At 39.8% G+C, this 12,530-nt stretch overlaps 1 protein-coding gene across 2 annotated transcripts in view; it reads right to left on the bottom strand.

Annotated features, from left to right (window-relative positions):
• GALNT6 (polypeptide N-acetylgalactosaminyltransferase 6) overlaps positions 1–12,530 on the bottom strand; it is a 76,836-nt gene that overhangs the window by 24,220 nt on the left and 40,086 nt on the right. For both annotated transcript variants that reach the window (XM_058172864.1, XM_058172863.1), the window contains one exon: positions 8,277–8,449. In XM_058172864.1, coding sequence (XP_058028847.1) covers positions 8,277–8,449 — 173 coding nt within the window. The remainder of the gene's footprint in view (positions 1–8,276; positions 8,450–12,530) is intronic.

The raw sequence follows: 12,530 nt of genomic DNA, 5'->3' as shown, positions 1-12,530 counted from the left end.
CGGCCCAAGGTTGACTCAGCCTTCCATCCTTTATAACAGTGGTTCCCAACCTTTTCTTGTTTGAGGCACAACCTTTTCTTGTTTGAGGCACCCTTGGAAAGCCTTTCAAAAGTTCCCGGCACCCTTATAAGGAAATAGATATTTAAAATCTCCGTAGCTCAAAAGTTCCCGGCACCCTCAAAAGATCTCACGGCACCCCTTAGTGCCGCGGCACACTGGTTGGGAACCACTGCTTTATAAGGTAGGTAAAATGAGGACCCAGATTGTTGGGGGGGCAATAAGTTGACTTTGTAAATATACAAATAGAATGAGACTATTGCCTTTTACACTGTAAGCCGCCCTGAGTCTTCGGAGAAGGGCGGGATATAAATGTAAATAAATTAAAAAAAAACCAGTCAAAGAGTGTGATTTTATACACCTTTGAGCAGGAAAATAAAAGCCCACTATGGTCATTGGAAGTCGTTCTCAATCTCTCTCTCTCAATCTCTCCCTCTCTCCCTCCCTCCTTCCCTCCCTCCTTTTCCTCCATCTATCTATCTATCTAATATTTATGCATTAATACCTCAAAGCAGGTTGCCATACTTTCAAACAAACACACCCAAGATTATGCTGTAGAATGCTTTGATTCATGCTACCCAAGAACACACCTTAACAAACAATAAAAAACAAACCCCACTGGCACTATTTGTTTAAAGCGTTAAATTTTATAATTTCCCATTGTCCAAATTTCTTATCCATTATTTGGAAAATGTTTTCAAATCACTGGTCTTCAGTTAGCGGCTCAGAACATATTAGAACTGTTTTGCAACCTTGTTCACTATAGACTACAAGCGCAGGAAGGCCGCTATACATTTTTTTTTTTAAAGAACTCAAACGTGAATTAAAATTAAACATTGAATAACGAACTGCACTAGAGGTTTCCAAGTCTAATAACAATTCTGGGCGATGATTTATCTCCCTGACTGTTCTGGGTCTAAGCATTTCATACAGTGTTGACATGGGAAAGTATTCTGATCAAAAAAGCAGAATGCACTGAGTTAAGAAAGCAGGTATTCATCGGATAGGGGTGGGGTGGGAAAATAGGTGATTTTGTACAGATGCCTAAAAGTTTATCTAAGTGCTTCTGTTGCTTAGCACTAATTTCAGGAGTGTATACAAGGCAATTCCTATGGCTACCCACCCATTCTTCAAACAGAAGATAATACTTCTCAATGACGTCCTTTCTTATGCTAATATCTAAGAGTTACAGGCTCCTTTCCTTCACTGTGAGCCCTCAGTGTACATCCAGTAATGGGAGTTGGAGTCTAACATATTTGGAAGGATCAAGATTGGGCGCAAAATGATGTTGAATATCTTGCCTGTCCATATCCAATTACTTGCATTAATTGCAGAAGCCTATTTATTTATCAGGGGAACTCTCTGTTTCTCTCATCCCCACCCCCTCTTAACCCAGCATCTCTGAGCATCAAAGCTAAGTCCTTATTTAGAATTACTCTGACCAGACGTTTGGTGGCAGGTGCAACCTGTGGGCAGGAAGCAGTTCAAGTCTCTGTGGGGAGAGATTGTTAGCTTTGTAAACTGCAGCCACCCTGAAGGACTCTGTTGTGAATTTGAAGGGTATAATAGTGGTACAGAAGAGGAAGAGGGCAGGAAATGACAGCACAGAATTGGAACATGGCAACTATAAAATAGAAGCAACTCTCAGTCAAAGTAGCTGAGGAGTTGTCTTCTTACAGTCACATATATACGAACAAACACACACTCCTACTACTGGTAACTTTAAGGGGCGTGCATGAGAGCACAAACGTGCCTACCGTTCCTGTCCTATTGTTTTCCTTCGTTATATCCAATTAATATAGTTATTACATACTTATACTCATATATATGCTTATATATTGTATAATTATTTCATGGTTATGCTTATATATACTGTGTGACAAAAATAAATAAATAAAAATAAAACTCTGAAGTCTTGGAGATACTAGAAATAATAGCTTATTACAGCGTCAACAATAAAAATGGTTACTTGATTAACTAGGCCAAGCAAATTATTGTCTCCCCACATTAGACAGGAGGTTTTTAATGAAGTTCATTCTCTTTAAAATTCACAGATTATGTGCGGGATAATGGGCTAATACTTTTGTTTCATTCTTCAGTGTGGATAGAACGGTATGGCAGTGTCTTGTTCTTAACAAGCCCTCCATTTGAAGATCACCCCATATAAATCTGGTTTTAAGGTAACAAATGATAGGAAGGGACAGCAATTAAGGCCTTGGATCTGTACTTTACCTAGACTGTTGTGAGCATAAAGGCAATGGGTGAGAGCAAAACTTTTCGCTTTGCAGGAAAAGCAGGATAAAAATATTATTATCAGGAGAACATAATATTTATAGCGAGGAAGTCTAAAACCAGATCGATAGGGATGTTTTCTGTCTGTGTGTGAGTGCATGTGCGTTTTCAGAGCCTAACAGCAAGCAAAAACCTAAACAAAATAGCCCAATAAGTGTAAGTTATCTGTATTAAAATATATATTAAAAAGTATTCTTAGTGACAGTAGTTTACTTGTTCTTTATATTAATTAAAACTCTAGTTAAATTCTTACTGATTTTAATATTTCCTGAGCAATAGGGTCAAAACTAGCTTTGGAATTTTCCCTCTATATATATGCAGCCTAAATAACAGACGACAAAACAGATAGCAAACCTTTCTCTCTTAACTAATAAGCATTGTTTTCTTAAGAATTGGCCCTGCCTTCTGTTCTGGTGTTAGCTTAAGATGAGAACAGGAAGGGGTTAATGGTCCTGAATATTTGTTCAAAGCAATTCAAAGCAAGCAAGGCCTTTTGTTCAGAAAATTTCCAGCTAAGGAAGAAAATGATAGGCAACTGCTTATTCATGTCGGGTGAGTTAATGCTTGCAAAGCAATTTATAATCCATCTAGGCATCTCTATATTACAACACTACATTACAAGATTCAAAGAGAAACATAATTCTTTTATGTTTGGAGAACTCATAGGCCTTTGTCTACAAGTATCAACAACTGTAGAGGTTTTGTATCAAATAGGTACTTTCCTGCTCAGAATGCTGTGTCAGGCATTCCAAGGTGTCTGGAACTCATAATTTATGCATCCTTGACTCTACTGCTGAAGTAAAATGCTGCTCTTCCTCCCAAAATCCTGATGTTGAGAAGGCAATGGGGAATAGTAATCTCTGTATACGTGCAGCAAACCCAAGACTTCAGCTGGAGAACTAATCTGACAAAAATGCTGGCCAAAAAAATTGATGAACTCCTAGGCTGCATTAACAAAGGGATAGTTTCAAAACCATGTGAAGTGTTTACTGCATTGGTGAGACGGACCATACTTGGAATACTGCATGCAGTTCTGGTCACCATGATACAAAAAAGATGTTGAGGCTCTAGAAAGAGTGCAGAGAAGAGCAACAAAGATGATTAGGAGACTGGAGGCTAAAACATATGAAGAACGGTTGCAGGAATTGGGTATGTCTAGTCTAAGGAAAAGAATGATTAGTAATGATGTGATAACAGTCTTCCAGTACTTGAGGGGCTGTCACAGAGAATGGGTTGACCTATTCTCCAGAGCAGGGGTCTCCAACCTTGGTCCCTTTAAGACTTGTGGACTTCAACTCACAGAGTTTCTCACCAAGCTTTGCTGGCTGAGGGACTCTGGGAGTTGAAGTCCACTTGTCTTAAAGGGACCAAGGTTGGAGACCCCTGCTCCAGAGCACCTGAGGGCAGGATAAGAAGTAACAGGCGGAAGAACATTAAAGAGAAAGCCAACCTAGAACTAAAAAGAAATTTCCTGACAGACCAATTAATCAGTGGAATGACTTGTCTCCAGAAGTTGTGGATACTTTCATCACTGGAGGTTTTCAAGAACAGATAGGACAGCCATTTGTCCAGCATGGTATAGGACCATGATGGCAAACCTATGGCGCATGTGCTAGTGATGGCACGCAGCACCATCTCTGATGGCACATGAGCCATCGTCCCAGTTCACTTCCGCTGTGCATGTGCCTCCAGCCAGCCAGCTGGTCTTCAGGTGTCTGTTGCACATGTGCAAGGGGTGGGGCGTGTGCAGGGGGCCACGAGTGCATGCGTGGGGATGGGGAGCACACACAGGGGCCGCGTACGCATTGCATTTTGGGGGTTTGGGCACACACTTTGGGCACTTGGTCTGGAAAAGGTTAGCTATCACTGGTATAGGGTCTCCTGCTCAAGCAGATGCTGGAGTAGAAGACCTCCAAGGTCCCTTGTACCCCTATTATTCTATGTTCTGCATAAGCATCCATTTGGGGTATGCGAAAAGCGACAACTACAACATCTCATCCACTACATGAAAGCAGAAGACTAAAGAAAATCCTTAGAACTGTGTGGCAATGGTCCTATTATTAGATAAAATGAAAAGCTACTTCAAGGTGTATCATGAAAATTGCTAGATTTTCAATTTTTCTTTCTGGTTTGTTTTTTTTTTTGCCTCCTAGAGAGAATCATCTGATGTTTTGTGGCTCATAATTTTTTTTTTTACACATCTATATGAAGAGAACATTTGCTATTCTACCTCCAGCAACAAAGTACCTTAGGACAACTCTAGCAATTAATCTGTCTTCAGAATTGATTTATTTATTAGTATTTTACCCTTCAATTTTAAAGTAACTCTTTTAAAGGGCAGGCTGCCTGCCAATAATCTGCATACTTTTCACATAAGGCAGTAGCTTTCTCACCTTTCCTGCAGGGCAAGTTTAGTGAAAAAAACATAGAAATACTTACAGTATCAGTGTTGTATGTTGGCATAGTATCATGTGCCAGAATCTCTAAAATAGCTGCATAGTTAAATATTGGAGTTACAGCAAAGCAGTCAAAGGGGACATTAAACTTTTCAAAATACAGTGTTTCAAAACCCACATTGCTTTGAACAAGCTGCTTATTATTTCTGGAAATAAGATCTGCTTAATCTGATAAAAGAAGCAAGAAACTTTATAACCAGTTTGCTCACGAGCAGTCTTCTCAACTGCATTATTTCCAGTTGTGGAACACCTCTTAAAACTCACTCCCATTGTTAAATTAATGATGATTTAAGATTTCTTTGACCGGGGTGGTGGTGGGTGGGGAGCATGACTGGGACAAGAGTTAGAAGAAAATGCATGCTGTGGTGGAATAATATCAAGTTAGGAACAGGATAGCATCACTTAGAGCCATGAAGCTCAGGGGTTGTGGATGAAATCATTTCCTTTCAATTTAATCTACTGTAATTTCTAATCTAATTTATGAGCTACAGAAACACACTGTATGGTGAAAGATGTCTTTTGCATTTCTCTGACACTCTGCCATGGAAGATACCATATTTTTTGGACTATAAGACGCACCTAGGTTTAGAGAAGGAAAACAAGAAAAAAAAATAGTTTTTGGCCTCAGCGCGTCCTGTTTTTGCCCTCCTTGGGCCTGTTTTTGGCCTGCAGAGTGCTTCTGGATGCCAGGGAGGGCAAAAACGGGACACATGGAGGATTTGGGAGGCCAACAATGGGCCTGCTTTTAGCCTGCAGAGTGCTTCTGGATGCCGGGGAGGGCAAAAATGGGACGCGCGGAGGGTTTCGGAGGCCAAAAAGAGGCCCGTATTCACTCTATAAGATGCACAGACATTTCCACCCACTTTTTTTTTGGGGGGGGGAAGGTGTGTCTTAATAGTCCAAAAAATATGTACCTTTGACTACAAGGATCAGTAATCTGACTTGGCAAAAGCAGGACCCAGCATACAATACTGGAAAAGATGCAGAGCCCCTTAGAAGCAAGCATGGATTCTTCAAAAACATGCTGGCCAGCCTCCACATCTTGTCCTATGCTTGCAATACCTCTGAAACCAAAGAACCTGAACAAGATTATACCCACTACTTTCCGTACTCACCTTTGTTCACAGTTGGAAGCTAATACAAGTAGTCCTTGACTTATGGTCATTTGTCAAGTGACTGTTCAAAGTTATAACAGCAATGAAAAAAGTGACTTATGACCGTTTTTCACATTTACGATTGTTGCAGCGTCCCCATGGTCATGATTATTGCAATGCTCTCTACATGGGGCTGTCCTTGAAGTGCACCTGGAGGCTGCAGCTAGTCCAGAATGCAGCTGCGTGGGTAGTAACGGGAGCCACTTGTTGCTCCCATGTAACACCACTCCTGCGCAGTCTGCACTGGCTTCCTGTGGTCTTTCGGGTGCGCTTTAAGATTTTGGTTACCACCTTTAAAGTGCTCCATGGCTTAGGGCCCGGGTACTTACGGGACTGCCTGCTGTTACCTCATGCCTCCCACTGACCCGTATGCTGACACAGAGAGGGCCTTCTCAGGGTGCCGTCCGCCAAACAATGTCGGCTGGCGGCCCCCAGGGGCAGGGCCTTCTCTGTTGGAGCTCCTACGCTCTGGAACGAACTTCCCCCTGGTTTATGTCAAGTGTCTGATCTTCGGACTTTTCGCCGTGAGCTGAAAACGCACCTATTTATTCAAGCGGGACTGGCTTAAAAGTTTTATTAAATTTTAATTGGGGTTATTTATATTTTAAGATTTGTTAATTGTTTTAAATTTTCGGCCACCCTATAATATGTCTTGTTTTAATCTTGTTTTTCATGTGTATTTTGTGTATTTTAAATGGCTGTACGCCGCCCTGAGTCCTTCGGGAGAAGGGCGGTATAAAAATCGAATAAAATAAAATAAAATAAATAAAATAATGTGATCAAAATTCAGACACTTGGCAACTGGCATGTATTTATGACGGTTGCAGCGTTCTAGGGTCACACGGTCACCTTTTGCTAACTTCTGGCAGGCAAAGTCAATGGGGAAACCAGATTCATTTATCAGTGGTGTTACTAACTTAACAACTGCAGTGATTCACTCGCAACTTGCAGCAAGAAAGGTTGTAAAATGCGACTAAACTCCCTTAAAAACTGTCTTGCTTAGCAACACAAATGTTGGGCTCAATTGTGATCATAAACTGAGGACTACCTGTAAGCATTTGATTAACTCTATAAGTGGTTAAAATACTAATCTTACTAGAAGGAAAAATACATTCGTGTTTTTTCCATTAATAGATTTTACATTGGCTAACTGTTATTTGTCTAACTGCTAGTATAAAACATTGCACTGTAAAAATGTGGAGCTAGGGACACAGGAAAAGATACATGGGAAGACCGTCCAAAGTAATTTTCCCTCCCTCCTGGAAAATGGTATTGTTCCACATGAAGAGGAAAAGTTGGAGACAATTTAAAGAGATTTAGAGAGAAAGCAAAGACTGGATGCAGAATGGAGTAGAAGAGAAAGGTTTAAATCTACGATGAAAGCAGAAATCATGGGTCAACATATGAGATAGTATGCTGAAGCTGGTATTAAAACTTGCAACTCATTTGTATGTTAAAAAAAAAAAACTCGCAGGAAATCTTTTACTGTAGTGTCTTTACTGGCCGTTTGAAAACCTTGAGTAGTAGAGAGCCAGGAAAGCAGGCTGAGGCACAATATACAAGTCGTGATGTTGAACCATGTCATTATCTTAATCTGAAGTATAACCAATTTAGATTGCTAAATACAGCTTGTGGTTTCTAAACTTGCCCAGCTGAGTAGTTTGGACAGAGGCTAAATACAGTTCTGTGAAAAGGTATTTGGGTTTTCTAAATTTCTGTATATCTTTGCTGCAGGATATTATATTCACACGAGTTCTAGAGTCTGAGTTAATGAGTAACACCAAAATGTGGTGCTTGCTTCATTTATTGTATAAAGAAAGTCAAACAACATGTGACATGGCAGCGGGGTAGGAATTTTTCTTGCCATTCCTTAAGAGAAAACTAATTCAAGGTATTCCAATATAAACAGCTTGTTTCAGGACTGGCAATATTTTTAGATTTAGGTCTGAATTTTGACTTATTCCAAAACAATGAATCTGTTTCTCGTCGTGTCATGCATTGTAGCATGGGAGGCAACATTGATGAAGAGAATGAATGCCCATAGTCTGACATTCAGGTGCTCATTGTAGATGGCAAATTTCAAGGACCTTTATATAGTCCTCAACTTTAAACTAGTTAGATTGAATCCCTCCGACAGAGAAAGGAGCAGTAGCTGTCCTATCCCTAAATATAAATGCAGGTAGTGGGTAATGTAGCTCTTAAGACAAACAGAATATTATGATCCAAAAGTCTTAAAATATTTCTTACATACAGGATAGTTCATCGTCTTTCAGGAACAATACACGAGCACACACACTTTCAAAGGGATTATACTTGCCATCTGTACTGGCATCGTCTACAAGAATGATTTCCTTTAACAATATAGCTGGAGAAGAGTACAGCACACTATAGACAGTGCGAAGCAACGTGGACCAAGCTTCATTATGGAAGACAATAATGACACTGGTGGTCGGAAGGGGTGGGCAGCGTTTGAACTTTTGATCGATGCACCTGCAGAAGGAACATTAAATCTAAATTACAACAAAGATTAGATAGGATTGTTACATTAATTAGACAATGAACACTTTTACATTTCAGTTAGATAGGCTCTGCATCCAAGAGTTATAGAATTATACGATGTTCAGTTTAATACATATGTTTTTTAGGGATTATTTAAGAAAACCCTTTTTGTAAGTAGATATTATCTCAGTTTTAATATGCAGACTTGTACGACAATAAGCTCCCTTTTTATGACCTTGTAATCCCTTAATTTAGGGTCTGAGAAAATGGCTACACCCCAAAGACAAATTTGTCTATTGGACAAAATGTGCTTTACTACGTATTCTTGGTATCTGGAATTGAAACATTATGTCCTTCCAACATCAGAATTTTCCAAATTAGCTTCGACTCTCCAGGGTTCTGGGATCTATCTGTCCTGACTATTATGCTTGGCTGCCCATATAGTTTAAGATGGCCATATCTGAGCTAAGATGTATGTTTAAAATACTGGGTATAAGATCTATAATCTGTCAAAGCATGTGAGTTCTTGATCTGAAGACCTCCCATTGCCATACCACAAACCACCAAAACTACACATTCAGATATAATACTAAACTACTGCTCAGTGCTGTGGGAATGAACCTGGGCATACATATTTCCTCTTCCCCTGCTTGTAGATCCATGTCTGATACTAAGCTTGTAACTATTTTGTAAGTCTTCAGTTGCTTTAATTAAGGTATACGGACATTCTCAAGAGTCAATGCAGTATCTCTGGCTAGTTAGACATCACCTCACCTTAGACAATACCATTCAAATACTATTTAGTAAATATATGGCAAAGTTAACCTTTGAAAACGAGTCCTTGTTGCTTCCGGGCTCAGTCTCTTAATCACTTTACTCTGCTAGTTCTGAGCGGGCCCATAAATAAAGGGGAATTTAGCAGGTGCAGCTTAGCATTTTAGTACTGCAAGAGAGTACTGTAAAGACCTGCTAACCCCCCCCCCCTCGTAAAAATCCCTAATTTTTAAAAGGGACAAGGGCTCTATTGCATTTGGTTACCAGTCCAGGCTGCTTCACCCCTCCTTCACCTTGCCCTTAAGTGCCTGTAGGTCACAGGATGAGGTCATGAATTGCATCCCTGAAAGAAGGCCGCAACAATGAAGGGTCTCAATGGGTTCCCTCCTATGTGTTTGTGAATGGAAGCTCTGCCTGGCAGAGTATTAAGGGGAGGGGTGGTAGAGTGGGGGGAGAGAGAGGGATCATTTATTCTCTTAAGATTTAGGGACTAACGGCATTGCCTTTTGCCATTGTTTGCCAGCCCAGCTGTAAAATAGAAAGTTACAACGAAGGTCTTTTTCGTTCAGAGAGAGCACGCATTCCTTTAGAAAGTAGGAAAGCTTTCTACTCCTCATAGCTCACGCAGTTTAGGCTCTTTTGCCAAGTTTGGCCATTCAGATAAAAAAAAAGAAACCATCCTTCACTGCTCCGCGCATGATAAACGACCAGAAACTTCTGCTTCCTGTTGTCTGACCAGTTGCAGTACGGTATATTGTAACATCTAGAAAACTTGGCACAATTAAACTAAGGTCTGTTGAAAGAAAGTGGGACCCTAGTTCATTCCAAGAAGTATTTGTTAATCTGGGAGCTCCCCCTGATCACATTCAGTTCAGCCATAGTGAGAAAACCTGGCTACCTTAAATCCCCTAACAAGTGTTAGGCAACTTTCGAGGATGAGTGAAGATGTAATGTCGGAGGCAAATATCTTCAAATGATTTTGGGGGTATTGTCAATAGTTATTTTTTTCCCCTTTGAGGGAAGAGAGTGCCATAGTGGAGAGAAAGTTATATCTATATGATAATGGGATTTGAAATCTATATAGTAATAGTATATAGTTCTTTTAATAGTTGCTTAATCTATGTTATTTAATGTATACAGGTAGTCCTCGACTTATGACCACAATTGAGCCCCAAATTTCTGCTGCTAAACGAGACATTTGTTAAGTGAATTTTGCCCCATTTTATGACCTTTCTTGCTGAATTTGTTAAGGGAATCACTGCAGCTGTTAAGTTGGCAACACGGTTGTTAAATGAATCTGGTTTCTCCATTGACTTTGCTTGTCAGAAGGTTGCAAAAGGGGATCAACGATACTGCAACCGTCATAACTATGAGTCAGTTGCTAAAGCATCTGAATTTTGATCACGACCATGGGGATGCTTCAGTGGTTGTAAGTGTGAAAAATGGTGATAAGTCACTTTTTATAACTTTGAACAGACACTAAATGAACTGTTGTAAGTCGAGGACTATCTGTGTACTGTAATGTATGTGGTTTAATGTATGTTTTCTTAGGGTATGATACTATTTCTATGTCTTTTCCAACCCACACCTCTGATTTTCAGTGTTTTCTCCACTAAAGCTGTCCAAGAGCTGTGAAAAGTGGATTTGATGACTTTATCTTGCCCTCTACATTTTAAGTCCTAAGCAGGAGGAGAAGACAGGAACACTGAAATCTATCCCTGCATTAATATGTTTATTTATTTATTGGATTAATATTGACTTATTTTTCACATATCATGCATTGCTACATGCTGTGTGTAGAAAATTAAAATATATCCATTGGCCATCACTTAGTACAGTACTGAATTCAGTGTCAAATTTTTCATATCCCCCTCCACTTTATATACAGTATCTATCTGGTAATATGTAAACTAGTTACATATCATTACAACAGAGATGGAGAATCTGTGGACCTTGGTAACTTCTGGAATAAGAGAAGAAGGTCTGTTTTTAAGGATTGGTAAGTTGCTGCAAGAGTTGATGCTGAGATTTTAAAAAAAGAAAACATCAAAGAGCTTTGTTTGTTTAAAATCTGTAAGGACCTATACGTGCTAAAAAAAAATTGCGTACAGATAGTCCTTGACTTACGGCCACAATTGAGCCTAAAATTTATGTCGCTAACCAAGACAGTTTTAAGTAAGTTTTGCCACATTTTATGACCTCTCTTGCCACTAAGCGAATCACTGCAGTTAATAACACTATTGTTTAACTGAATATGGCTTCCTCATTGACTTTGCTTGTCAGAAGATCGCCAAAGGTGATCACATTTTTTTTTATTTGCATTTATATCCCGCCCTTCTCCGAAGACTCAGGGAGGCTTGCACTATGTCAAGTAATAGTCTTCATCCATTTGTATATTATATACAAAGTCAACTTATTGCCCCCAACAATCTGGGTCCTCATTTTACCTACCTTATAAAGGATGGAAGGCTGAGTCAACCTTGGCCCTGGTGGGGCTTGAACCTGCAATAATTGCAAGCAGCTGCTGTTAATAACAGACTCTCTTACCAGTCTGAGCCACAGAGGCCCCGGGACCTGCAACCATGACCCCGGGACCTGCAACCATCATAAATACCATACCAGTTTCCAGGTGACCATATTTTGATCAAATGACCGTGGGGATGCTGCAACGGTCATTAAGTGTGAAAAATAGTAAAACAAAGAAATCACTTTTTTCAGTGCCATTGTAACTGTGAATGGTCACTAAATGAATGGTTGTAAGTCGAGTAGTACCCGTATAAGGCCATAATTATTTGGTCTAAAGAAATACACAAGGCTTACATCACACACATGTTGAGGAAGTGGTACCCCTTCTTTTTTTTTTTTTTGAGCTCCAGGAGTCAAAAGTCTCTCTCACAATATATACACATATGGAAAACTAGGAAGTCCTTTAAAATATGTTGCTGCAGCAAGTTCTTGCTTTTCTCATGATTGCTGCAGGAGAGGACCTGATTGTAAATGAACCACAAAGTCCTATTAGCTTGAAGCAATAAGTTGTAGTAGTAGTAGTAGTAGTAGTTGTTATTATTATTATTATTTTATTTACACAAAATGACAGTACACACAGCAAACGAGATAATTATGTTGGATTTTATATCACAGGTCACTAGTCGAACACTTCCCAAGCGTTTAGGACTGCGTGATGTATCGGCGAATTATGCAAGCAGATCCCAGTAAGGTGGCCTTCTGCAGCTGACCAATGGTGATCTTGTCAGCGCCAATTGCTTTTAAGTGCTTGCCTAGGTCTTTAGGCACAGCA

This window comes from Ahaetulla prasina, chromosome 2, assembly GCF_028640845.1.
Source record: "Ahaetulla prasina isolate Xishuangbanna chromosome 2, ASM2864084v1, whole genome shotgun sequence".
Classification (NCBI taxonomy): domain Eukaryota; kingdom Metazoa; phylum Chordata; class Lepidosauria; order Squamata; family Colubridae; genus Ahaetulla; species Ahaetulla prasina.
The sequence above is the reverse complement of the archived record's forward strand: the minus strand, read 5'-3'. Positions and strand labels throughout refer to the sequence as shown.